General features: G+C 37.3%; 4 protein-coding genes across 4 annotated transcripts; 2 read left to right on the forward strand and 2 right to left on the reverse strand.

The window, feature by feature from the left end:
- Positions 1 to 415: 415 nt before the first annotated feature.
- LOC132175025 (monooxygenase 2) lies at positions 416 to 6,446 on the forward strand. The gene is made up of 6 exons (XM_059586823.1): positions 416 to 680; positions 3,064 to 3,210; positions 3,673 to 3,738; positions 4,111 to 4,273; positions 4,714 to 4,942; positions 5,761 to 6,446. Exons 1-6 carry the CDS (start codon positions 475 to 477, stop codon positions 6,264 to 6,266), a joined length of 1,317 nt encoding a protein of 438 aa, XP_059442806.1. The 5' UTR covers positions 416 to 474; the 3' UTR covers positions 6,267 to 6,446.
- Positions 6,447 to 7,461: 1,015 nt separating this feature from the next.
- Positions 7,462 to 10,807, reverse strand: LOC132175026 (uncharacterized). The gene is made up of 2 exons (XM_059586824.1): positions 10,426 to 10,807; positions 7,462 to 7,722 (listed from the first exon to the last, which is right to left on the reverse strand). The coding sequence occupies exons 1-2, from the start codon at positions 10,646 to 10,648 to the stop codon at positions 7,709 to 7,711; spliced, it is 237 nt and encodes a 78-aa protein (XP_059442807.1). The 5' UTR covers positions 10,649 to 10,807; the 3' UTR covers positions 7,462 to 7,708.
- A 3,046-nt stretch (positions 10,808 to 13,853) lies between these two features.
- LOC132175027 (GTP-binding protein YPTM2) lies at positions 13,854 to 17,367 on the forward strand. The gene is made up of 8 exons (XM_059586825.1): positions 13,854 to 14,065; positions 15,018 to 15,090; positions 15,489 to 15,536; positions 15,630 to 15,677; positions 16,177 to 16,248; positions 16,347 to 16,502; positions 16,605 to 16,708; positions 17,083 to 17,367. Exons 1-8 carry the CDS (start codon positions 14,052 to 14,054, stop codon positions 17,174 to 17,176), a joined length of 609 nt encoding a protein of 202 aa, XP_059442808.1. The 5' UTR covers positions 13,854 to 14,051; the 3' UTR covers positions 17,177 to 17,367.
- A 2,961-nt stretch (positions 17,368 to 20,328) lies between these two features.
- Positions 20,329 to 26,574, reverse strand: LOC132174840 (RGG repeats nuclear RNA binding protein A-like). The gene is made up of 7 exons (XM_059586536.1): positions 26,171 to 26,574; positions 23,529 to 23,841; positions 23,351 to 23,416; positions 23,091 to 23,223; positions 21,559 to 21,717; positions 21,432 to 21,485; positions 20,329 to 20,708 (listed from the first exon to the last, which is right to left on the reverse strand). Exons 1-7 carry the CDS (start codon positions 26,352 to 26,354, stop codon positions 20,517 to 20,519), a joined length of 1,101 nt encoding a protein of 366 aa, XP_059442519.1. The 5' UTR covers positions 26,355 to 26,574; the 3' UTR covers positions 20,329 to 20,516.
- Between the last annotated feature and the right edge of the window lie 711 nt (positions 26,575 to 27,285).

Consider the following 27,285-nt stretch of genomic DNA (forward strand, 5'->3'; position numbering starts at 1 on the left):
ACAATTATATGATAATTTACCAAATGACAGTTATGTCCCTGCTACCTTATGGTCGTTGTTGGGTTTTTCCAGGCTGAGGAGAAGTTATACCTAAGAAGTAAGCTCCTACCAAAATGTCAAATTTGGGACAGACCATGGAACTATCGTTATGAATAGCTTTTGGGCTGGGTTTGTGAGGATTTAGGGCCTAGGGCCCAGGCCCATGAAAATTTCTGCTACATCTTCATTGAATAGCATTAGGACCACGAAATGGAATTGCTTGACTTGACCCGAAGATCCGGCCCATCCTAAACGAGGCCTGGCTAACGAACATCCTGCCAAGGGCCCAACAGGCTTTTGAAGACTTTCCCGGTAAAAATCTGGTAAAAAATAACAGCTCAACTGTCGTACAACTTCAGTTCCACCACTAGTTTTCTTCCTTTGCTGATAATTGATAAACCTCTCATCATTCTCTCTTGTCATCCCTGAACATCAATGGCTGCGATCTCTTCCAATCTTCTGTACCTGAACACTCATCGGTCACCGCCTTTCTCACAGAACCAATCTTGGTTTCAATCTTCAACCCGAATTAAACCCATCACTGTAGCAAACATCAAAGCTCAGGCTTCTTCACGAAAGGAGGATATTGTCATCGTCGGCGCGGGGATAGCCGGCCTTTCAACTGCACTTGCCCTTCACCGGTTGGAATTTATTGAATCTCAATTCTAGTATATATATATATATATATATATATATATATATATATTGTTTTTTGTTTGTCCCATATGTTTTTTTCGGTGTTTGTTTAATTTTTCTCTGCTTCACCAACTGCGCTAATTTAGAGTAATTTTAAAACTCATTCTTGTGTCACTTTAAGAATAAGGTAATTTTCAAAATCATCATTTAATCAAAATTAAATAACAATCGATTATAATTCTACTAGTAATTTTAAAAGTCATATAATTCTTGGTGTGACACAATATAGACATAAAAAGTAACTTATAGCATTATTCATAAATTTACTGATTGATGTGGCACGATTCTTTCAAAATTAATTGGATAAAATGAAAACACCAAATATTTATCTTTATCTTTTGATTTGTTCTTTGAATTTTGTAGATATAGGATGGATTTAGTTTAGTGTTTCCACAACACTCACTTTTGTTGTTCTACGCTGATATGCCATCCTCCTAATGAAAGGCACAAAAGACTTGATTTGTGCCAAATCCCTATACAAATTGTTCTATTTTGTGAAAGGTTTTAGTACATAAAGACGAAATTGTTGGCCATTTCGAGGAGCCGTGACGTCCTAAATTTCGTACAAAATGAAATAAGTTGAAGAAATTAATGTAAGCATGCTCTTATTTAATAACTCTGGGGTTTGCTCTAGAGATAATTAAGGAAAAAAGAGATAATTAAGGAAAAAATATAACAAAAAGTGATTGTTTTATTTTGGAACAAAGTGACATGCTTTTTCTATAGTTTCGGTACATTTTTGGTTCATCTCCATACATTTTTTCTTTTCTTCAAATCAATCATTGAATCTGTATGAGTCAAATGAGATCCAATGGTTGATTTGAAAACAGATGTACGACGTCTCTTAGAAATGATAGCCAGGAAATAAACTTTCTTTTTTCTTTTGGGCTCCGTTTACTTCGACGTAAAATGATTTCCTTTGTAAAATATTTTCAAGAAAGTTATTTTCCCTGAAAATATTTTCCGTCGAAAACATTTTACGGTATTTACCTTGCACACGAAAAATAATTTTTTTTTAATATCTTTGTTTATATATTTTTTTTCCAATAAGGTCCCCGCCGGGACCTGCACGGGACTTGTTCGAGACCCCACAGGGACCTGCCCGGGACCCCGCCAGAACTTAACCGGAACTTGTTTGGGACCTCGCCGGGACCTACCCGGGACTTGACTGGGACCTGATCGGGACTTTCTTAGGACCTGTCTGGGACTTGATCGGGAGCCCGATGGGACTTGACCGGGACCCGCCCAGGACTTGCTCGGGACCTCGCCGGGACCTACCGGAGACTTAACGGGACCCAATCGAGCAAGTCCTGGGCGGGTCTCGAACAAGTCCCGGACGGGTCTCGAACAAGTCTAGGGCAGGTCCTAGGGGGGTCCCAGGCATGTCCCGGGCGGGTCCCGTAGAGGTCCCAGGCAAGTCCAGGGCGGGTCCCATCGAGGTCTCGGGCAAGTCCAGGGCGGGTCTCGGTCAGGTCGCAGGCGAGTCCCAGTCAAGTCTTGGGCGGGTCCCGGTCAAGTCTTGGGCAGGTCCCGGGCGGGTCCCGGTCTAGTCCCGGGCAAGTCCTGGTTAGGTCCCGGTCAAGTCCTGAGCAAGTCCCGCCGGGGTCCCAGGCAAGTCTCGATCAGTTCTCGGGCGGGTCTCGGTTAGGTCCCGGTCAAGTCTCGAGCAGGTCCCAGGCGGGTCCCGGTCAAGTCTCGAGCGGGTCCCGGTCAGGTCTCGGGTGGGTCCTGGGCAGGTCCCAGGTGGGTCCAGGAGGGTCCCGGTCAGGTCCCAGGCGGGTCCCGGTTAGGTCCCAAGCGGGTCCCAGGCAAGTTCCGGGCAGGTCCTAGGTGGGTCCCGGGCAGGTCCCAGCGAGTCTTGGGCAGGTCTTGGTTAGGTCTTGGGTGGGTCCCGAGCGGGTTCCGAGCGAGTCCCGGTCAAGTTCTAGCGAGGTTCTGGGTGGGTCTTGGCAAGGTCCATCGATTTAAGAATGAGATGCTCATAGTCGAAAAATGGTTTACGGTTTTCAAAACCGTAAACTATTTTTCGAAAATTAAAGAAGAATTTTCGGTCAAAAGAAAAATATTTTCCGTTGATCACTATTTTACATCGAAATAAAGACCGTAAAATACGGAAATCATTTTCTAGAAATCATTTTACGTCGAAGTAAACGGAGCCTTAATTTCCTTTTTTTTTTCTGGGCATGCTTAACTTTCTTACGTACTTTGAATATTGAGATAATGTTAAGGCAATCTTTTTTCTTTTTTTTTTATCATTAATTTTTCTGCTCTTTACTTTTGAAATAATCTACTGCATGCTTTATAATTCCCATCCTTGTGTAAAACCAGGCTCGGAATTGGATCAAAGGTGCTTGAGCAAGCAGTCTCTCTTCGGACTGGTGGAACTTCACTCACCCTTTTCAAGAATGGGTGGCGGGTGTTGGATACAATAGGAGTAGGAAACGATCTCAGAAGACAGTTTCTTGAAATCCAAGGGTATATATATATGTTCATTTTCCTCTTCAATTCACTCATGATCAATGGATCAATGACTAAAATGGTTTTAAACGTTAAATTATTTGATGAGAAATGCTACACGAATTCCTTCACGAATTCCTTCATTTACACTCTCAAGTGCTTACTCTTTGGTGTGTCTGGCAATTGTAGAAACAGAGTAAGCAGATGGGATTAAAAAACGTTATAGTAAAAAGCTAAAAGTGACAACTGTCACATTATGGAATAATCTCTTGAGAGAATAAAAGAGGGAGTTCATGTAGCATTTAATTCCATGCAAGAGATTATTAAACTTGAATAAAAGTTATATGTGGATCGCCATAGAACTATAGCTATTTTTCTGAAAAGAAAGTTATGGGATACACTTTAAAATGTGATGAAAGAGTAAAAAGAAATAGAATTCATGACATTTTTCTCACCTTGTTCATGGTATCAGCTGTGCAGGATGGTTATAAAGTCAGAAGATGGGAGGGAGCTGCGCTCCTTCAGATTCAAAGATGAAGATGAAAGGTACGAATTTTTCATGTTTTAGGCTGCATTTTCTTTCTCCTTTGTTAAAGCAATGATTAAGTTATTAAATTTATTTTTTCCTATTAGTTTAAATTTTTGGGATAACTGATAATTTAACATAGTATCAGAGCCAAAGGTCCTAGATCGAACCTTGACTCCATCAAATCAACCCCATTTAAATTAAATATTTCACGTGTTGGGCTTTACCTATTAAAATGGAGTTTAAGCCTACATGTGAGAGAGTTAAATTTATCCATTCTTATTAGTTTAAGCTTTTAGAAAAAATAGTGATTTAACACTCCTTAGTCTTGTAGGAAATTTTCTTTGTTCTTTCTATTGGTAATAGTAATTAATTATATAATTATGGCACAGCCAAGAGGTCCGTGCTGTGGAAAGGAGGATACTTTTGGAGACTCTTCTGAATCAACTGCCACCAGATACGGTTCATTTTTCTTCGAAGCTGGCCAACATTGAGCGTAGTGAAAATGGTGAATTTTTGTTGGAACTTGCGGACGGGGCTCGATTATATGCAAAGGTTAATTAAATATAATCTCAGTTTTACACTTCATAATTCTACACCATATCAATTACTCTGAATATCCACTAAAAATTAATAAATAAAGAAGGGGTGGCAACAGAGAAATCCCCTCTGCGGAGGGTGGTGGGATTCTCAGACGATCCACCCCAACCCCACAAAAATACCTACGATTGTAAATGAACCGAACTGTTAATAAAGAGCTCGATCTGAGCTCATGTAAATTGCACTCTAGTTCAATTCATTAATCAAGTGAACCGAGCTTGAACACAAATTTATGCTCATTTATTAAATAGGTAGAACTCATATAAATTCAGCTCAACTCGTACAACATCATTTATAATCTAAGCGCTCTTTGTAAAGAGGAACCCGCTCCTTAATATTTCTAATTATAATGCATAATTACTCAAATGTGTGTGTCATTTAAGTCTTTTCAACAGATTGTAATTGGCTGCGACGGGATCCGCTCTCCGATAGCAAAGTGGATGGGGTTCTCTGAATCGAGGTACTCTGGCCATTGTGCTTTCCGTGGGCTTGCAAGTTATCTTGAAGGGCAGCCGTTTGAACCAAAAGTGAATTACATATATGGTAGAGGCTTGCGTGCTGGATATGTTCCTGTTTCTCCCACAAAAGTATACTGGTTCATCTGCTTCAACTGCTCATCCCCAGGTCTATTTTCTATTCCTTCTACATTAGCCTGTTCTACAGACACTTTTTCAATGTCAAGATTGAGGTTTTAATCAAAAGCATACTTTGATTTGAAAAGAAAGACTCTGATATCATGCAATAGGGTTGTTGAGCAGCTCATACAGAGAGTATGTTTGGACTCCATTGCTCGAACAGGTAGGGATGTATAAGCGGTTGCGATTAGCAGTTATTAGCTAAAATCGCAACCGCCTAAGGGGTTATTGAATTTTAATAACTACTCCGCTTAGGCGGTTAGTGGTTATTTTATAATTGACGGTTAGCGGTTATTCAAACCAATAACCGGCGGTTTTATAACCGCTTTTTTTATATGGGTTTTTGGGCTTTTTAAGGTGTTTTGGGCCTTCATTGTGCCTATTTTTTGGGCTTATTGTAAATAGTTTTGGGTCAAAATATTCCCAAAAAAAAGATATGATGAAACTCTGTCCTTAATTCGTATTTAAAATGACACTGTTTTGGTGAACACCAAAACTGCGTCGTTTTAATGTTATATTTTTAATATATAATATATATTTATATTATAATATATAAAGGTAGGCGGTTAGCGGTTATTAACCGCTTTTCTTTACTCCTAAAACTGCTAAACACCCCGCCATAAGTGGTTAGCGGTTTTTTATAACAGCCTACCAAAGTGGTTATGCGGTTATAAGCAGTGAACGGTTGCAGGGCGGTTATAACCATCCAGTTTGTACACCCTTACGAACAGGTGTGCCGTAAGACAAACTTATTGTACAGGATAACTCTTTGTTTTAATGATTGGAGTGGGGCATATCATATTACAGGTCCAAAAATTACCGACGCAATTGTGTTGAAGAAGCAAGCTAAGGAGCTAGTCAGTAACTGGCCTTCGGACTTGTTGAACATCATAGATCGTAGCCCTGATGAAACAATCAGTAGAACACCGCTTGTCGACCGTTGGTTGTGGCCGGCCATCACCCCTGCGGCTTCGAATGGCGGAGTTGTTGTAGTCGGAGACGCATGGCACCCAATGACTCCCAATCTTGGGCAGGGTGCTTGCTGTGCATTAGAGGATGCAGTAGTTCTGGCAAGAAAGCTTGCCAATGCAATCAATTCTGAGCCAGCCTCTATAGAAACTGCTCTTAGTTCGTATGAAGCCGAAAGATGGCCCCGTGTGTTTGCACTAACCATACGAGCAAATGTTGTGGGATCGGCTCTGCAGTGGGAAAACCAGCTTGTGTGTTCTGTTAGGAACAATGTTGTCATCCCTAAGCTGGTTAGGCTTGGACCCTTGTTGGAGCATACTAATTTTGAATGTGAGCCCCTATAGAAGCCAGAATGCCTCAAATTACATACCTTCTTTTCATTTAAAATTTTAAACCCTGAAAACTATTGCTGCAATGTAATTTTTGTAAGGAGGCTTTATGCTGTTGGAAGGTTATGTTGTATATTGCACCATATGTACCTTGTCCCACATTGGTTATTGGTACGTATATCATTAGACTGACTATATATATAGGGCCCTCTTGTATAGTATTATGCATGATTTACTATGCAATCATATTCTCAACATTTAATCAAAGCACAAGTTATAAATCACCTTTCCTACCTTTTTTTTTTTTGTTCTCCCTTTTCAGCATCCTCTCCGGCACCTTATAGATATATCATATATGGTAAATGTGTGATTCAATATATAATCTTAGGGATAAATATAAAAAAGCCACTTGAAATAACAGTTGTTTTACAAGTGTGTTAAAATGATACATCAAACTACCAAGGTCTGCTAAAAAGATCATTTTCTAACTAAACTAAACTATTTAAAAACAAAAACCCAAAGGTGGCCAACCCACCACATGGGGGTGGATTCAACCACCCCGAAAGGGTTGGGGGTGGCTCTCGAGCCACCCCACCAACCCCTCAATCTTCATTTGGGTGGCCAATCCACCCCATTGGGATGGTTTGGCTACCCTTTGTGTTTTTTTTTTTTAACGTTAAATTTTTTAATTAATTTTAATTTTTGTTTTTAAGAAAATAGATTTAATCAATCTCACTTAGTCTCTATAAACCGTAAAAAAATTAAAAAATTAAAAAAAAAAAAAATCCTATAACACGTGTTGTAATTTTTTTTACCAAATCCTTGGTTCCTAGGTGAAAGACCTTGCGTGAACCATTTGGGGGACCAAAATAATGGATAAACGCCTCTCTCATCAAAGGCGATCTGCATGGCCTACCATATGTATGGAATCAACCACCATATCTTTCGTCAATCGTCAAGCAACCGTTTAGTCAATAAAGAAAATTCCATGGAAAAAGATGCAGCATCATACGGGAAAAAGGCTTGTGTTTCAATGGCAATCAACCTTTTACTTGTGTCTTTCATCTTTCTATGGGCTCATCATCACAGACCCACTGGAATTATTCAACAAGCAAGGTAAGCCAGAATAAACAATGGAACATACATACTAAAAGGTGATTAGGTGACTTTCATCTTTATAAATCATAATATGCACATTGAAGTTTGCATAAACCGCACAAAAATTAAAGGAATTTTATTGAAAATCATGCTCTCTGCTTTCATAATAACAGAATTCGACATTTAATATCTTTTTGTTCATATAAAATGCCAAACATAACTCACTTACAAATATGAATGACCTCGCTCAGTAGGCTTCTCAAATAGTGTTGTTGGCTGGTGTTGTAAAACTTGTTTGGTTGAATCAAAGTCCGTCAGCTCCAAGTATACGAGCAAAACCACGACATAGCTGTCAAACTTCAAGCCCTCAATTCTGCCAACAATAAAATCAATTTTAATTAGTATATTTGATGATGCAGTAAATCGCACATCTAACTTTAGGTCTAGAAGGCCTACAAAAGGAAACAAAAATTAGCATGGAGACTTGTTGGGTATACTGGTAGAGGATGCCTCCGATGATTAAGCCAACGAAGGGCATTGAGGAAAAGATTGGATACTCGAATAGCAAGTGTATTGAGAGATGGATGATTTATGCCTGAAATGGCCGTCTCTTTCTTACATACGAGGAGGAATTCTCCCCTTGCATTACCTAGGCCCCGTGTCACTCAGTCATTGGTCAAGACACTGTTATAGTGTGGTGCTCGGTTAGTGTCCTTTAATGGGGGTACGTCCTTGGCAGGATAGTGGCACTGCATTCCTGCTTCCTATGCTCGTTATTCGGTGTCAGGCAGTGCCACATACCTCTTGGTTCATTATGGGTGTTACCTGATTTCTTGTAGGGAATATAGGGACAGTACACCCAGGTGGCAAAAGGGGTGATCCTCTACTACGCGCCCTTCCTCGCTTCTTAGTCCAGGAGTAGACCAAGCTATTGGTCCCAAATAGTTGGCGTTTTCGAGGGCCTACATATTTGGCTTCAATGAGCCTCTTCAACCAAAGCCCAATCAAGTGGATATTGGTACATCAAAAATCCCAATTCCCATGTTGGACAAGGTTTATCAGTAGGATGATGAGAATCCATGTTGGGTATCTGAGCTCCTAGAGTTTCAGCAACCTTCGCCTGCAGGGTCGCATTCAATGCAATGGATGTCTATCAGCCTTGGTTGGGACCGTCATGCCTCGGTCGCTTCCTCTACAAGTCCACGTGGAAGTATTTGAGCCGTTGTTGATTCAAATTTCAAAACTAAATTTCGGAGCAGTTTAAGAGAGTAATACTCTGTCTGTTCACTCTCCTCCCTCTGGCGACTGGTTTTTGCTCTACCTTCCTCTGTTGTGCTTCAGATCTTCCCTACTTTTCTTTGCTCTAAAGTAGCTTGCTTTCTATGTTTTCTCTTTCTTTATTGAGATGGCTCGCAACAACAACCAAGCTGCGTCAAAGTCATTTGGGCCTGATGGCCAATCCTGTTCAACTAGACGCATTCGAAGGGAGCAATTGGCATCAGAATTAATGGACAATGATATGGGCTGCCTTGGCTCGAAGTATGATATTACATACTCAATGTTGTTGTGGGCTCCTCGACGCAACAAGGGGTTGCTCTTTCCGGTTAGGATGGACGAGGTATGCCTCTACAAGGAGATTTTGAGGGAAGACTAAGGCACCATTTGGCAAACAGTTTTCTTCTCCCACAATCCTTATTTTCACTTCTCCCCAAAAAAAGTAAATCTTTTCAAAACTATTTTTTTTTTTCATTTTTCTCTCATAAAAGTTATATCACATCATTCACTTTTTATTACTATTCAAACAAAAAACTTACTACAAAACTATTTGCCAAACAAAGCCTAAGGTTCCTAATCCCAAGCTAGATCTGAGCGGTGTTGGCCCGTCTGAACTTGGCTCTGGCTCAGCTAATGCAGAACAACTAGCGAATTTTACTGGCTTGCTCCATTCTCTAGCCCATGGTTGGAGACTTCCTATACTGTTATTGCTTGAGTCGCAAGGTGACGAGGTTTGGAGCTTTCAATCCTAGAAGTCTGACCGGAGTCTTGTTGACTAAGTACTTCAGCAACAAGAGGTGGTCCGAAGTTCTTTTTCATGTCTGGAGAGGAATGGGAATTCGAGCAAATGCTCCTCTTGCCTCCTACACTTGTTATTGGGTGTCAGGTAGCGCCACGTACCTTTTGGCTGAGCGACGCATAGTCTAGGTCATACAAGGGGAGAAGTCATCCGCATATGTAAGGAAGAGATGGCCATTTCAGGTATAAATCATCCATCTCTCAATACATTTGCTATTCCAAAATCCAATCTTTTCTTTAAGCCCTTCACTGACTTAAGCATCAGAGGTATCCACCAGCACACCCAACAAATCTACGTGTTAATTTTTGTTTTCTTTTGTAAGCCCTCTTGACGTGAAGTTGGGGGTGCAATTTACTGCATCACCAATATCAACTAAAAGTATAAAAACAAAAATAAGAAAAAATAGCAACAAACTTCGAATGCTTTCCCTATAGCTGTAATATTCCATAAGTTCAAGCCTTTTAAGCTTCCATTACCATATGCAACTCACAGCCAAGGATAGGGATAACTTAATCTAAAACACGGTTCTGTAAATAACAACTTTTACTTTTTTAATTGGTACGCAATACACACACCAGTAGATCTTGAACAAATTATCACACCCTCCATCCATCGAGAAGGTGCGATTAGAGTGAGAGCTCATTGGCAACCACAACAATAACAACCGCACCAACGAATTACCAAAATTTGATAGGCTAAAACTGAGTAATGGATGCCCTAAGACAATTTTTCCCAAAAATGAAACTATAGACTTTTAAGTTTCTAGTAAAAGCCGGTGATAATAGGAGCTTAAAGCCACATTTTTTTCACAAACAGTTGATTGCCCATTTTCAATTGAAATCGAAAAGGACCAACAGACAAGAACAAAAACGTTATCAAGATAATTCATCAAACATGTTAAAACACCCAGAAAAGAATTGAAAAACTGAGCAAATGGGCCAGCAAGGAATTGCAAATTTATTCCTTTTTTTTTTTTTTTTTTTTTTTATCATTATCACTTACCAGGGGTGGAGAAGAACCAGAGGATGATGGCGCAGAGCAGGAGAACGAGAGGGATGGCGTGGACGGCGGACTCGGCGGATCTGAGACGGGACCGTTCTTTCTTGGCGACGTGGGAGAGGGGATCGCATGTGGGAAGTAGTTGGTCGGCGTCTGAGGAAGACTGCGATGAAGGTAGCGAGAAGAACTCCTCGGAGACTCTGGGAGCGCTTGACGACCTGTGCATCTTCTATTCTTCTTGCGATTAACACAGATAGGCACAGAGACGGAGAGAGAGGGTCGCTTCGAAAGTGCTTTGCTTGCTTTGTTGCTTGCGTTCAACTTCAAGACTCAAGTAGTAGTCTAACAAGGCAACTCCCACGCGGCCACGCCGGTTGCAGAGAAATTTCCTACAAATTAATATGTTTAATATCCCTGAAACGGATCCCGTCCATTTTTAGTGCGTATTGTCCATTTCTCTTTTTTGTCCATTTCTTTTTTGGGCCAAGTTTTTTTTTTTTTGGCCAAATTTGTCCTCTAAATGCACTAAATGTATCAATTCATTTCATTTTTTACTAAATGCGCTAAATGGGTCATCTCCATTTCATTTGAAATGGAAATGATCCTTTTCCTAATATCCCATACTTTTCGTTTGGGTTTTTAATAATATTAATAATAAATTTCTACAATAAATTTTTACATTTTCGGGTTGGTATGCGAAGAGAGGTCTCCCTTGTAACTGGAGTGAATAATGACTTTGACCCAACGACAAGAAGACATACAGAGTGGCGGGGCAATGGTACCGGACATTAAGGAGAGAGAAGTGAGTTGGTCTTGATAAAAGCCTAGGCAAGTCTCATGTGTGATTGTCTAACCCAAGCTAAGGATATAGTTCCCTTCTTGGTCTGGGTTAGGGTTCCAAACCTAGGGTTTTTAGTAAATTTTGACATTCTTTTTTTCATACGGGAAAAGTAATATTATTTAGTAGACCATTATACAATTCTCATACAATTTGATAACGTGAACCTTAAATTGAAGAATAGTTGTCAAAGCTGATTTTAGTATCATATCATCCCACTTGTATGACCATCTATAACAATCTATTAAGAAAAATGATAAAAATCATTCTCCATCACATTTTTCATCCATCTCCTTATAACGGATGGATGAATCTACTATTAAATTTGTAGGATCCACATATGAGTCCATAAATTCAATGATGAATTTGTAAAAAATATGGTCAAGAAAATAATGTGTAATATATCTAATCTACTAAATAACATTGCTCTTAAGTAAGTAATTCATTTTAATGTCTATCATTATTTCCTCCCTCTTTGGTCATCATCTTGAATTTTAAATTCTTTGTAGCACAAGTGTGGGTGGCGGTGGTTAGGGTTTTCGTTCAAAATTTCTTGAAAATTAGGCAAAGTTGTGGCTATTCGAACATGTGACAATTATTGATGTACTAATCATTCCATTAAACTATGTCATGATTTGGTGTCATATGCAATGATCCATTCTCTATCACATAATCATACTAAACCAAGCATGCACTTATGACTTCCCTTAAACTATTTCTATAAGATATACTTACATTTTACCCTAAGAGAGGATCAAGGTTGTTGCTCTCTCTCTCTCTCTCTCTCTCTCTCTCTCTCTGTGTGCATGGGGCAGAGCTTGGTGGTGAGCATGGGACGAGTAGCAACGAGCACAACGACAAAGCAAGTAAAAGACAAGTGGCGAGCTTGGTTATTGTGAGAGTCGCTATGAGACCCACAAACACTAGTGGTCGAGAGTAAGGATGTACAAGCAATTACAGTTAACAATTATTATTTATAACCTTAATTGTCTTAGTTAGTTATTAAATTTTAGTAATCGCATAGTGGTTTTAAAATAACTGATGATTAGTGGTTATTGAAACCTAAAACTACACCGCATTAACAACTTTTTAGATGTGAACCTTTTGGGCAAATTTTAATGTTTTGGACCTATCTTGAGCATCTTTTTATGGCCTATTTTTAAATGGTTTTTAGACTATTTAGAGCCTATTTTAAATGGTATTAAACACCAAAATGATGTCATTTTAGTATCAATATCGTCACATGAATCATAAAATGCATGAATGTGATGTACCAAAAAATTTGCAATGCCTATTGGAATAGGTAACAAAGCAATTTTTCCACCCACCGACACTACAAAAGCCCCTCCCAAAGTCAAACTGGTGCTTGCTGTTGCACGAGTTGTTGCACCGAGTGCTAAAAAATAAGCGTTTTATGTCTATTGAGCAAAGACGGTTTGTAATTGTATATATTTTGGGGATGGCGCCCTAAAGCGTTCATGGTATCATTATGGATATACAAACTAAAATTGTGAAAGCCTAAAAATATACATACGCAATTGAGGTGTGATATGATTGCATCATGATATCATGCCTAAGTACACTATCTAAGAGGTCACTGTATCGAGTAGTTGGATCATAGTCTCTTACAACAAAAATCGTTGCATGCGCAACAACACCAACTATGAGAAATCCACAAATATCTATTAAATATATTTTACATTAGAGTAGGTGGTTTGTGGTTATTAACCATTTTTGTCTATCCCTAAAACCGCTAATCGAACCATTCGTTTTCTTAATGTACTATTATGTGTGTATGTATATATAGGAAGAAGTCGAACATCAGGGTTAGAGTGGTGAAATCGAAGGTAAAAAGATAGACACACATTCAGTAAGTTTCGAACACAGTTGATTGTTTGAACCCTATATACCAAATGACAGCAATGCACATGTTACAGAAAGAATCAGAAATCCTAAATAGCGTATAAAAGGAAAACAAACGAGTGATGATTAAAGTTATAGTTTTAAGTATTACATTTCCAGAGCCGTATGTGGTTAGCGATTTTATCCAACTACGTACAAAAGTAGTTATGCAGGTTAATAACCAATCGTTTGTACACCCTTAGTAGAGAGTAGCTGCAAAAGTTTGACGGTGTGTATAAGCATGCGACCAAACTGAGGTTAGTTGTGTGAACAGGTGGGTGTGCATGGCGGTGGACATGCTAGTGGCATGCAGTGAGGATTCTCAAAGTGAATAAACTTTTTAATTATTTTAATTGAGTAATTTAATCGGCTGAAAATCACGTATTATGAAATAAATATTACTAATTTTTTTTTTGATATGTCCGCATAAGATGAATGAAGCATAAATTACTAATTTGAATTTTTCTCCCTCATTTTCTTTATCTTGTGCGAACATTTAAAAAATAAAAATCTTAATTATTATTATTATTTTTTTAAAAAAAAACTTAGCAATGTGAGCTAAGAAAAGAATGTCCGCTTTCGTAAATTGAGTCAGGCTGTGGAACACGTGGCAAGATGCTGTTCCTGTTGCTACGTCACCCACACTCATCCCCCCCAAAGCCAAAACTCATGGAGCTCCGCCTTTCCGGGTCCTTTTAAAACACGCACCCCGACCCCTCAATTCCCATTTCCTCGATTTCTCCTTTCCATTGTAGATCTCTCTCTCTCTCTCTCTCTCTCTCTCCAGCGACTCTTCTTGGTGACGGTCAAATTATCCACAGGATACAGCATTTCGACTCCGTCTCCTCCAGGTTCTCGTGATTCAATCGATCCCTTACCCAAACCAGCCATGAATCCCGAATAGTAAGCTTAATCATCGTCAATTTTTTTTTCCCAATTTAATTTCTGTTTCCAAGGCGTTTAAATTATATTCCTTTAATTGTGCTGCTTAAATTATCTGATTTTTTGTCGAATTCGTTTAGATCTGTGATGTTTTATTGTTCAAGGGCTTCAAAAATTCGTTCTTTCATTTTTTTTGTTTTAAATTCGCGCTGCTATGTTTCGATTAATAATTTTGATTTGATGATTTGTGCGTTTGAAATTGGAAAACAAATATTTAGATCTAGAGGTTTCGGTGCAAGATCCGTTGACCCGTTTCGGTCAATTCTGTTTGTGGTAGTCAGAAACTGCTTTGTAATGACGTGATGGTGTATGAGCTATAAGATCTCTTCGCATAATGTCCTATTTCTTTTATTATCATACCGAATTGGTTGCAAATAGGAATGGAAAGTTTGGTGTAAGATTGGAAATTCAGCTAATTTGGTTGTTATACGAGGTTTGGTTGATTGCTTGAAAGTGTGGGAAATCCTGTTTGCTGCGTGAAGGTTAACGTATAATTGGCTGTACGAGCAAAATGTTTCAAGAAAAATTAAGGAAAAATAGTGTTGTTGCTCTTCATGATCGTAAGAGTTGTGTGATATCTTATTTGAATTATGAATTTGTGTAAAATGTGATTGTGGAAATTTTATTTACTTTGGCATGGATTTTGATCAGTAACCGTGGGCAGAAATGTTGGGTGATGAGCTTGGTTGAGCTTGTTGGGTTTTATGAATTTCTGTGAATATTTGACTGTAGTTGTATATATTTAAAGCCTGCACTAGTGCATTTGAAATTTCATTTTATTTTGAAGACAGTCTGTGTATGTGCTGTGGTGCAATTCATTTGCTAGTGTGTATGTATTTGTAGCTTATGTTTCTATTATTAACATAGAGGTGACGTGCAATTTTTTTTGTCTTTTTTCTTCTCTTATTTGCAGCGACTATTTGTTTAAGCTTTTGCTTATTGGAGATTCTGGTGTTGGCAAATCTTGTCTGCTTCTGAGGTTTGCTGTAAGTTCTTAGTGCCTTTCTGTTCTTATCTTCTATTAGCCCAATCTAGGTTTTATTGTTTAAAAAAGAAAAAAGAAAATGTCCATGCTTTCTGCTCTGGTATATTTGTGAGAAGGAATCAAGAATTAGATAGTTTGTAATTGTGATCTGGTCCATTTGAAACTGAATTTAAGTGTTGGGCGTTAACCTTGAATGCAGCATAGCCAAATGAAAACATACTTGTGTTTATATGGTTTGTCATGCAAATTGATAGGATACATCTTGCACTAATGTGGTCAGAAAATATACTTATGTGATTGCTTAGCTGATCAAAGATTTCTAGGCCAAATGATGATAATTTGTTTTAAAGAGACAATTTTTATATGCTTTATAATTATATTTTATTCTTTGCAAACCAGGATGATTCATATCTGGATAGCTACATAAGCACTATTGGAGTTGACTTTGTAAGTCTTTGTTTTCCAAACTGTTGGCTTGAACCATTGATATTTACAACATAAATATTCAGCAATAAATTTTGTATAATCTTTGATGTGTAGAAAATTCGCACCGTGGAACAGGATGGGAAGACCATTAAACTCCAAATTGTAAGTTAATGGATTGCTATGCTATCGCTTCTTTTATTATGGACAATTTTAGTCTCATGAATAGTGTTGGTGATGATTTCAATTGAATTGAAGTTCCAATGTCATATAGATTACTCATTCTGTTCTGGAAACATGCTTTTATATTGTTTTTTTTTTTTTCCCCCCCCTAATATTTTGAAATGTCTGAACTTAAAATTAGTTCCAAATGTTCATATTTGTCAAGAAATTAATCTTTTTATCACATGATATTATTCTATATTGGTGATATTATAGTATTGTATTGCTGGTTTTGTGAAGAAGAATAAAGTTTGTACAACATGGTTGTCAAAGTGCGTTGTCTTGTTGGTTGATAATAAGATGAATTTCAATGAATTGGAGTTAAATTGTAAGTAGGACATATCCATTAAAAGATAAAAGGAAAGCATTTTCCCACTTGAGGAATCTCCTTTGTGCTATTGTGAATTGCCCGATTCATTTCTGTTGTTCTCTTAATATTCAGTGGGACACTGCTGGGCAAGAACGTTTTAGGACAATCACTAGCAGCTACTACCGTGGGGCTCATGGGATTATTGTAAGTCTGAATTTTCTATTTTATTTGCTTGCTTCTGTCCTTTCTCAGATGGCTCCTATTGTAAGAAATCTGTCTCATGCTGGGGGCTATCTGGACAGGTTGTTTATGATGTCACAGATCAGGAGAGCTTTAACAATGTTAAGCAATGGTTGAACGAAATTGACCGCTATGCAAGTGAAAATGTGAACAAGCTTCTAGTTGGCAACAAGAGTGACCTCACGGCAAATAAAGTTGTGTCCTATGAGACAGCCAAGGTAATACTAAATAGGCTGGTTTCCATTGTATCTGTTGAAAAGGCTATATTACTCGAAAAGTCTCTCAAGTGTAATATTTGAACATGCTGTTTCCCTTGTTAGGCATTTGCGGATGAAATTGGTATCCCTTTTATGGAAACAAGTGCGAAAAGTTCGACTAATGTGGAACAGGCTTTCATGGCCATGGCTGCCGAAATCAAGAACAGGTACTGTGTTTGTATGTATGACTTTCATGCTGTCATATAGATGGAAAAGAAGACTGAATAGTTTTGGTGGTTTTGCAATGTTTATTCACAAGTTTCTCGACTGTTGCTTGGTTTTGTTGTGTTTTTTTCACTGTACGATACGTATTTTGATTTTTGATTAGCTTTAGCTTATGTATTCTTTTTTTAATCATTTTTCTCTCCTCTCTTGGTGATTTAAGAATTTTTTTTTTTTTGTTTTTGTTTTTTAAAAGATAATAGAGTAAAACATCTTGTAATAGCTAAAATGCATAATATTGCTAGAGATGCTCGTAATTATTTACATACCTTCCTAAATAATTGAGCTTTTTATAATTTATGTTGGTTCCTTGTTGCAGGATGGCAAGCCAACCCATGAGCAATGCTAGGCCTCCGACAGTGCAGATTAGGGGACAGCCTGTGAACCAGAAGTCTGGCTGCTGCTCTTCTTAAAGGGGAAGAAGTATTAGTGGGTTCGTGATGTTTGTCTGTTTTTCGGGCATGTAAAACTAGTCCTCTTCCTAATACACTTGATATTGTTATTTTACTTGCCAGTTGTTCTTCAGCACTTTTCTTGAAATTTCATTCTTTTGAATGTATTTGATTTTAAAAATATTTGTACAAATTAGGAATATTGGTGAACATCTTGTACGCCATTTTTTTTTTTTTTTTGTGCTGAGCCCGTGTCAGAAACCACAGTCACGTTCTGAATGTGATGGAAAATATATTTTATTCTAAAAAGCTTCCAATAAAAAATATTTTTAGGTAAAAATAATTTGTTTTCCATTATTGAAATCTTGAGAATAAAAAAATTATGGTGTTTGACTGTTGAAATATTTGATTGACTAGGGCAGAATATTTGATAAGTTTTTTAACCATATGAAAACACAATGTGATTTTGATATTTCCCCTATATTTTATACTATTTGGATTTGGTTTAGGTGCTGTAGAAAAACAACAGGATAATTCTTGTAGTTTTGTAATGGTTTAGATTTAATTCCACCATCTTACTCTTTCTCATGGAAAATTTTGAAATTAAATTTTGACCGTTTGAAAAAATTAGGAAATCTCTTGTAGAGAAAACTAGGAAAATTTGGAATTAAAATGTCATTACGCTCTTGGGAAAAAAACAACAGTTTTGACAAAGAGTAAAGCATATGCATATATGCACATGAGATTTTTCACTTTAGAGTGTGTATAGACTTTGATTCAACTACAAAATGATTTCATAGAGGGGTAACATGTAATAAATAAGTATGTTATAAAGATTAATTCATTAAATAAAAAATACATATTAGAGTATAGTCACATTTGTTTAGTGGAATCAAATGTTATTAATAGTGTCGTGTGACAAGTCATGGATGACAAGTGTCACATGCCTATTAGAGCTAATTATATGTTTTTTTCATTTAGATCCCTCTTTGAACTAATGTAAATTGACTATTTGTTTTGAGTCTCAGCTATGTATTTATTTATTTGAGTTATTTTATTTTATAAAACATGAGGCAAGGAATTAATTTCTAAGTGACTTATTATTTGGGGTTGATTGAGTTTTAGGAATTAAAAGAGGATTGGGCTCATGCATTTAATTCATATGGGCTGAAAGTCATTAGGCTCAAGGATTTAATCCCACTAACTTAAGCAGAGTTAAAAAAGCATTAGAGCAATAATATAAAACCCAAGCCTAGAGCCTTGGGCTTCTAGGAATGCCTAGCTCTAATTAGCACATGGGGGAATTAATTCCCCCATGGCCGGCTGTTCCCCTTGTGACCATGACATGACTCCTATTTCACTAGGAGTTACATCCTAGTTCTAGTGGATTATAGAATGCTCTTTTCCCACATTTCTAAGCAAATCTGAATATAGAGGATCCATAGAAGCAAAAACATAATTCAGAGTGTTGTAAGAAATATACAAGAGATAAAATTTATTCTCTCAACCTTTTGCTTTTTGCTACTCTTTAGATTTGAGAATAGTTTGTGAGATCACATTCAGTCATCAAAGAGAATTTAATAGAGGAATCAATTCCACAAGAACAAGAAAGAACATTTTCATCCATGTTCAACATGCAAAAAGATTTTCAAGCATAATTATATACTCATACATGCCTAGGAGAAGTTGAATTCGATTGTAAGTATCATGAACTTATATATTTAATTATAAATCTAGCCTTATTTATCTTGAAGCAAAAGTTCTAAGGGATGTTAAATTTGCTGTGCTATTTTATGTGCAAAATCCCAACAAATAAATGACAACAAAACACTTGCAATACAGGCATAACTCTTTTACGAAATAACATTTTGACTTTGCAAGTGATAATCAAAATCATTTAAGTATAGAAATAAGAGTATATTATATCATAAATCAAAAGCATTCTTAAAACATAGTTTTATAAGGTGTAAGAGCATTTCCAGCAGTTTCCTCGTCATTTTCCCTACATTTAAAGATCTAAACTACTTTTTGTTTCCCTATGTCAAAATACATCCCAATAGCTTCCTTTAACCATTTCCTATATCATTAAAATATTTGTTTTTTTTTTTAATTATATTATATATATAAGGGAAGAGATGAGAGAGAATTGTGAGACATGAGAGGAGAGAGGAGAGATGAGAGAAGAGAGAGAATCATTTTTTTTAATTTTATTTTAATAATCATAAGGATTGCAATAGTAGAACTGCAATAGTAGAACCCAAAACATTGGGCTCCACTGTAGCAATCATAATGTTTAAGAATCATTTAAAGAGTCTGCTGTGAGATTTTTTTACGATTTTTTTGATATATTCCCTAAACTTAGGAAGCAAACTCTGACATATTTTCTAAACTTAGAGAACAAACTCCCTTATGGGGAGTCTGTTGGGAATGCTCTCCTATTATCTAAACAAAGGCTAGCCCGCAACTTAAGCCTCGTTCACAAGACCTAACTAATGTTCCATTTGTTTTAACGTAAAATGTTTAATGTTGGAAAATACATTTTAGCTGAAAACATTTTTCATTGTTTAGCTGGTACATAAAATAAGCAAATATTGTTGCATAACTAAACTTATTAGATTCTTCTCATACAAATTTTGGTACAAAGGCTGTACAAATTTTGAAGGGAGGAGATTCATTGTGAACTTCAAAAGGAATTACTATTATGTTATTTGGGCATTCGTTTGCCCTTATTTTAGTTTTGGTTGAAATTCTTGTCTTTCATGTAGACCTCATAAAGATTCCTCTTACAATTACACGTGGTGAAACATTGGTTATGCAAATAAAATGCACAACCCATTTTACACATTGTCATGGTTATTTTTCCTGATCAACTAGGTTGACCAACATTTTCCACCTCACCGATCACTCGCAAATAGGAAAAACAATTTTTAAAAAATAATTTACGCCAAAACAAACAAGGCCTAAGCCAAATTTAAATCGCAACTCCATTCCCAACACACGAACCCTACTTTGGCAGCTTGTTTTAGCAATGTTAAATTGAGAAAGAAAAATGCAGCATCTAGCGCCAATAAGAGGATCTCCCGATAAGAGAACCTTTTCGACTAAGAAGCTATCCAACACTAAAAGCTCCTCCATTCCTAAAAGCTATAAGTAAACAGATACAAGAATCAAGATGCCCAAAAATAACTGTGTTCTCCACCTACTCAAATCAAAACTGATGCACGAATTCTCAGGTCCAAGACATAATATCTAAAATATGCACTCTTAAAACATAATATTAAAGATGGTTTAAAGTATGCCTGTGGATAACCTGCCACTCAAACTCCTGAAATGATAAGACACCAAAATAAGTGGTGAAATCTCATTTGCCACCCAAGGAGGGGAACTGGCGCTGATCTTCAATCGCAGGGGCTCCGGCTCCAACATTGCTCCTGCTACTTCCACCAAATCCACCTCTTGAACCACTGCCACGGCCACGGCCTCGACCCCGACCACCAGGACTATAGTACCTCTCCCCTTCAGCAGGCTTTAGAAACTCATTTATGCTCACAGACTACAACCATTAATCAATCAATTAATTAAAAGACTAACAAGTATTCATGAGATCGTGGCATAATAGAGATTTAATAATCAAATTTTATTATGATAATAAGAAGCATGTACCAGTAATCTTGATAAAAGTAAAACAAAGAGATCATTTTCATCAAGACATAGTAAAAGATATCCTCTATACGTTTTCACACCACAGCATGACAATTTATGTCCAAATCAGTGAAACAGGCAAATGTTCACCCAACATTCTAAGAACTTGTAGGATGTATTCTTTGACCAAAAAACTGATCACAAATTCGTTTCAGTTAAATAATATCGCAGTCAGTGAACATTTGAAACAGCAGATCATCGGATTTAAGTGCATGTCTAACCAATGGAATGCAAATACAAAAGTCTACAATGAGGACAAGAGTGACAGCCAATACCAATGATGCTTACAAGTTCAGCTCTGCTGATGAGCCTATTCTGCTGGCCCACCACAATATCAACATTTACCGCCATTCACAAACTTAAGGCATGCATTCCATATTACAAGTTCATTTGTAAAATCAACAGGAACAAGTAGCATGCAAGTAGACTTTTTTCTTGTTGATGGACAAAAGATACGCTGCATAAATAGTATGTGCTATACGGGCCACTAAAAAACAGCAGTCACACCATGTCTGATTACCGCTTAAAATAAAAACATCAAATTTAAGTTCATGCATAATAAAGACAGGCAAACCTTCTTTGCTTTCTCTTCTTTGTCAGCATCTTTACGTTTGTCCTTCTCAGAACCCTGGAAACCAAATACTAACAAGTCAACATACAAGTATCAGGCATATCAAATTAAATAGGTTTAAGGGTCTCACCAGTTTGATAAAGATGTCATCATTTCCCTTCTTACTTGAAAGCTGCTGCATGGACGCTAAGTCTTTGTCCAAATCAACCTTCCTTTCCTCAGCCTTCAATGCAAGCAAAGCCTTTCTCTTCTCTTCACGTACCTTCTCATACTCTTCTAAAGTCATCTCCTATTATGTGTATCAACAAGAATATCAGGCAATTTTTGGATTATATGGAAAACAGTAACCTATTAGATGAAAATTGCACATTTATTCTGAATCTCATCATGATTATTCAGACAATGCATAAACCTTTAAAGTGGATTGGAAGAGTTACTCAAAACCTATAACAAGTAAACTCTCACACAACCAGTAACCATCTCTGATAAAACACAAAATATAATAGGAATGGACTTCAATATCGCATGTATGGATATGGAAATATTTGGTACATGAATCGATGATCTGATAAATTATATATATAACCCTATGTCATTACATTCCATTTAGGATTAGGGAATAAAGCGTAAGCGTAATCAGACTTGCTTTTTACATCTCTCTCGTTATTTGGGATCTTATTCATCTCGGACCACACTCCTATGATCTTATCTGAGATATTGTCTCATGACAACCATACCAAAAATCTTGCCTCGTAATTGAAATTCATTAAAGCGTATAACTATAACCCAAGAACCAGAACTAAGAGATAAAGTATAAAACTTAAGTAGAGAAGATAAGGGTTATCCTAATGAAGTCATCAAGTTAGTTGTTAGTATTTGAATTCGAATAAGCCACTTGAGTGGCATTGTTGTTATCTTGCATTTAGTCCTATGAGTATTGAAGTTGGGAGAGGGATAGTTCACTGAATCGTTTGATCAAACAGTTATGTGGTTTTTGTCTCCCTCACCCTAAGTGGAGCAAATTTGCTGTCAAATAACACTTTTATCGTGGTGGGTTCCCATCATAATATATTTTAAAGCGTGATAACAGTATAATCTTAGGGAACAAGTATTTTTTTAGTCTAGTCTCCAGGTATAAAAGTAATTGATTATGCTGGTCAAACCTCCAGTGCTTAACAGGGTAAGCAAATTCAAGCAAATCCCAGACCAGGAAGAATATTTTTTTTCTTTCTAGAAAAGGCCATCCAAAATGCAAAAATCCATTTTGGACAAAAGCAGAAAGTGTACGGATTAATGGAGTTGGAAAGCTATCTGTCACATGATTGTTTTTAAATAGGACTAGACATGTTTATCATAGGGCTTTACTAGGAAACTCTACCATCGTATTGTCCAATTAGAGAAGTGCACACATCAACATTTGGAGCTTAGATTCATCCCTATTATTCTTACTAGTCCTCAACATAACAAGTCTTTGGGTTTTATTTTTCTTTTATTTTTTTTAAGCAAGCAAGTCACACTGTCTCACATTATTGCCAGAAAATTTGATGAATTAGAACCACCACTCTTGTGGATCTTAGTCGTTTTTTTTGCTGGCAGCCAATGTAAATGCTGGAGAACATGTAAATCCGGATATCAGATATCCTGAACAACAAGATGATTTACCTTATCCTCGGGCTCCTTCTCTTCAGACTCATTAACAGGATTCTCTTTGTTATCATGACCAGCATTTTCCTCTCCCAATTGTTTCTCAGCAACAACATTCTTATCATTTTCAGTTACAGGCTCCTCAGTGTCCCTTAATTTGGAGGAGAAAAAAGAGCAGATATAGATATAAATAGACATCACAACACATTGTAGCATAATGAGTATATTGTCAGTCGAGTTTTGATAAGACTGCCTAAAGTGGCAACAAAGATACTTACGGAGCAACTTCATCATCTGGAGTTCCCCAGTTACCACGACCAGATCCTTCACGTTTAATCTCATTACTGTATATAAAAGATAGAATTTTAATCACTCAAATGATGAACAGTAGAAATGCAAGCACAAATAATATTTTCTATTGTAATATTGAAAACAATCTCAATTAAAAAAACTAACCCACGTCCAGTCCCACTGCGGCGCTCATATATCCTTCGTGGACGTTCTCCTTCAGCATCCTCTCCATTGCTAAAACCGCCACGAGGACCACCACGGAAGGCACTGCGTGGCCCACCTGAGCCACGCCTCTCAAAGGTCTTCCCCGCATCTCCCTCTTCAGTTGGTCTGTACCCTCCAGAGAATCCATTGTTGTTGCCAAAGTTATTCTCCTTGTTAACTGAATCCCGAGAAAATCCACCACCTTGTCCACGTGCATACCCACGTCCACCACCACGGCCCCCTCCACGCCCCACTTCACTCTTTGTCTCCCTCACTACTCAAAAAAAAAAAATATATATGTTAACATAATAGAGACATGCATATAATTACACCCAAATTCTGAGACAACATAGAGATTGCTGCTAATACCAGGACCCCCAATAAATCAGATTTTTTGAGCGAATAAACCTTCAATAAAGCATGCATAGAAAAAACATTAGATCAGACAATAGTGTTCTGGATGGATATCTAACATACCTGTTTCAGTTTCCACTCTTTTTGGAAATAAAAAAAATGAATGAGACACGGAAAATCGGATTAAAGCATAGCTAATAAACAAAAATCTATAAATAAAACCAGTACAAAGGAGGGAAGAATTAATTACATTATAAACAAAGAATAGAAAAGTTTCAACTAAGAAATGGTTAGTACCCATGGGACTTGAACAAATGACCTCACCTACTAACCCCTCTTTATCTTGAGATGTAACTGAGCCAAAAGGCCATTTACAAAGTTAAAAAAGATATCACGATATAAAGGAATCAAATGTCCTTTACACTTGCAATAAGTAAATCAATATATAAAAAAGCGCAAAGAGACACAACCCAAACACAGACATATATGAGAAAACCTCCTCAACCACCGCCATTGTACTCTGCAAGGGCCATGAAGCAGCCGTGCTTATTGGAACAATGTTGAGCAATGAACACTTTGTTCTCGACCCTAGAGGATCTCACAAAATCCTTTAGACCCTCCACGAAAGACAGCCTCCATTGGGGCCAATAACCACGACACAGTGACTTTCCCCGAGACCACTGCTCAAAGAACACCCCTACTCCTTTAAAAATTTCTTACAACTTATATCCCCCACTACCAAAAACTTTAAAGGAATTTGCTTCCACGAAAAACACATGATTCACAAAGAAATAGTGAACATAGACATGCCAACGAAGCCAGGAGAGCTTAACATTAGAAGAAAAACAAACGGACAGGCCACCACTTACAGACAGGACGGCGAGAGAGAGTATACTATTATCACTTTGCTTACAAAATTAAAATTAAAAAGTCGTATGTTAAGCAACCTCAATAGAGTATAAAATGGGAGGGAGATAAGAGGTATAGAAAATTCATGATTTTGCACCATATGTTAGCATAAGATCTTGTCAACATCTGGAACAAAATACAGATCCATGCAGTAACTGTATACAAATTATGGAATTAGAAACACACATTGAACTAAAACTATTAAGCAGACAAAACAAAAAACAAAATAAAAAGAAACGAACAAGTTTATATTTTCCCTAAATTTATCAGCAAGCGAACAAAGAATAACAGATTTTTTGAAAGCTCCGGTGAATCACATAAAAAGAAATACAAAAAGAGAACATATTTGACAAATATTTCATAAATTGGGAACCCTCCAATCAGAGTGAAAACAAAGCCATTTGGCCCCAGTGGAGTGAGCACTCAGTTTGGTAACACATTCTACTGAAAACTTCATTTTCCTTTCTTCCAAAAATTTAAGAAGTGGACATTGCAGGGTAGGACAAAATATCATACAAACTAAGCTCATAAAGCATAATAGTGAAGCAATTTCTTAAAATTGAGATATAGAACTAACCAATCCTTAACTTGAAATTTTTGAAAATGCAAAGTTAAACAGTTCAAATGCCAGCCTTCAAAAAATTCACGCAGGCCTGTGCACACGCGCAAAAAAACAACAAAAGGACAACAAATGAACTCAAAACCAGAATAGAAGGCTTCATACAGCTGAGCCTTTTCCCCGTTTTTGCTAATATGGGTTTCATTGTGTTCGAATACATTATTAAGCATATCTACAAAGTGAACCTTTGAAGATCTGCTTGTTTGCTTATTAAAATCTCAAATATTGGGTGCGATTGTGCTCTCAGCTTGCTTTACACGCATCATATAGTATAATCCTCTCTTGGGTTTCTTCGAAAATCAAGTTTTGAATTCAGTTAAAAAGTGCAGGCAAGAAGATCCCAGGTTAGACATTCATTACATAAACACAAACTATACTCAGGTACCAATTTCAACAACGCCGCAGAGTCATAAAATACCCCAATTGTAAATATTGCATACAACTGCACGTAAAATGTCATGTTTCCAAACCTTAACAAAAATGCATAACAACAAAAACCCACTTCAGGTAGCAAGATATACATCACACAAAATATATATAAACATACACAAATAAAACCACACGTATGCACACAATTAAATGACTTAAGTATCGAGGACAAAAATCTAAAACCACTGAATACATTACAATAACAAATGGAAATCGAATATGAATCGTTCAAAACCAAAAACCAAAAACAAAAAATAAACAATAAACAATAACAATGGAAATCGAAGCTCACCAGCTTGAGCCGGAGGAAGAGGCTTGGAGGGAAGCTTCGCTGGCTTAGCCGGCTGAGCAGCGGGTTGAACCGGAGCTTGGGATTTCTTCGGCGACGCCAGCTTCTGCTGCTGAGCGGCAATGAGCAGACTCGGGTCTTCGTTGTCGTCGTCACCCAAGAGATCGAAAGGGTTCATGGTTGCCATTCCTTTGTGCTCCGAATCGAAAGAACCCTAGCTTTACGAACCGTAAACAGCAACCACGAAACCTAGTGCTTATTCAGCTCCATGAAACTGATATTCGGCACAAATGATATGTTTGGGACGAGAGAAAAAGTAAATAAAATGGTGGGAAAGTGGGAGAGAAATATGGTGGGAGCTCTGGAAAACCCTAAGCCAATGCGGCAGAGAAATAAGAGTGCGGCTGTACCTAATCTTAAAACCCTAGTCGCATATAATTTACTACGGGCGAGTTCATTTTAAGATGTGCGCACTGAAACGACAACGGTTTGCCAACAGTGTTAACTTATTATTTTAATTCTAAAAGCTATCTATCGGCCTTCAACAGTGTTTTCTTTCGGGTTTTTCTCTTTTGTCTGATGTAATAACCGTTATACCCTTTTTAGTTGTAAAGGAATGAAGAATTGTTTAGGTGCTTTTTTGTATTTTCATCTAAAACTGCACAATTTCAATAGATTTATGCACAACTCTCGATTTTGCCCTTGATATTTACATTTTTTTTTAAAAAAAAAAACACATAATCCTCAAACTATTTCACTGTCGATGTCTTCTAAACTACCAATTATATCAATATTCTCCTTAAACTACAAACAAAAATAGAATTATATATATTTCTTAGTGCTTTCTAATTCACAAGAATAGAAACCTTTCTCTTGTTGAGTTGCAGAAGTATGCAATAGGCTAAAAGAAACCGATTGAGAAACTTGCATGATGCACATTATAGCGGCGAGAAGCCAATTGGTTGTTGGACGGACCTATGGTGTGTTCCAACGAAGCGCCGAGTTGTTGGTAAGTAGCGTGAGCCAGCGGGGGCTCACACAAGTAAGTGAAGGACCCCGGTAGGGCCTTTCTGAAGTGTGGCTCACACACATGGCTGCTGGAAATAAAGGGAGGTATA

The sequence above is a fragment of the Corylus avellana genome, chromosome ca3, assembly GCF_901000735.1.
Source record: "Corylus avellana chromosome ca3, CavTom2PMs-1.0".
NCBI classification, from domain to species: Eukaryota; Viridiplantae; Streptophyta; class Magnoliopsida; order Fagales; family Betulaceae; genus Corylus; species Corylus avellana.

Coding starts and splice junctions, on each gene's coding strand:
- LOC132175025 (XM_059586823.1), top strand. CDS start 475: ATGGCTGCGATCTCTTCCAATCTTCTGTACCTGAACACTCATCGGTCA. Junction 4,274..4,713: donor GGGCTCGATTATATGCAAAG/GTTAATTAAATA, acceptor TCTTTTCAACAG/ATTGTAATTGGCTGCGACGG. Junction 4,943..5,760: donor CTTCAACTGCTCATCCCCAG/GTCTATTTTCTA, acceptor ATCATATTACAG/GTCCAAAAATTACCGACGCA.
- LOC132175026 (XM_059586824.1), bottom strand. CDS start 10,648: ATGCACAGGTCGTCAAGCGCTCCCAGAGTCTCCGAGGAGTTCTTCTCG.
- LOC132175027 (XM_059586825.1), top strand. Junction 15,537..15,629: donor GCACTATTGGAGTTGACTTT/GTAAGTCTTTGT, acceptor TTTGATGTGTAG/AAAATTCGCACCGTGGAACA. Junction 16,709..17,082: donor GCTGCCGAAATCAAGAACAG/GTACTGTGTTTG, acceptor TCCTTGTTGCAG/GATGGCAAGCCAACCCATGA.
- LOC132174840 (XM_059586536.1), bottom strand. CDS start 26,354: ATGGCAACCATGAACCCTTTCGATCTCTTGGGTGACGACGACAACGAA. Junction 23,842..26,170: donor TCTTCCTCCGGCTCAAGCTG/GTGAGCTTCGAT, acceptor TTTTTTGAGTAG/TGAGGGAGACAAAGAGTGAA. Junction 23,224..23,350: donor CCAGATGATGAAGTTGCTCC/GTAAGTATCTTT, acceptor CTCCAAATTAAG/GGACACTGAGGAGCCTGTAA.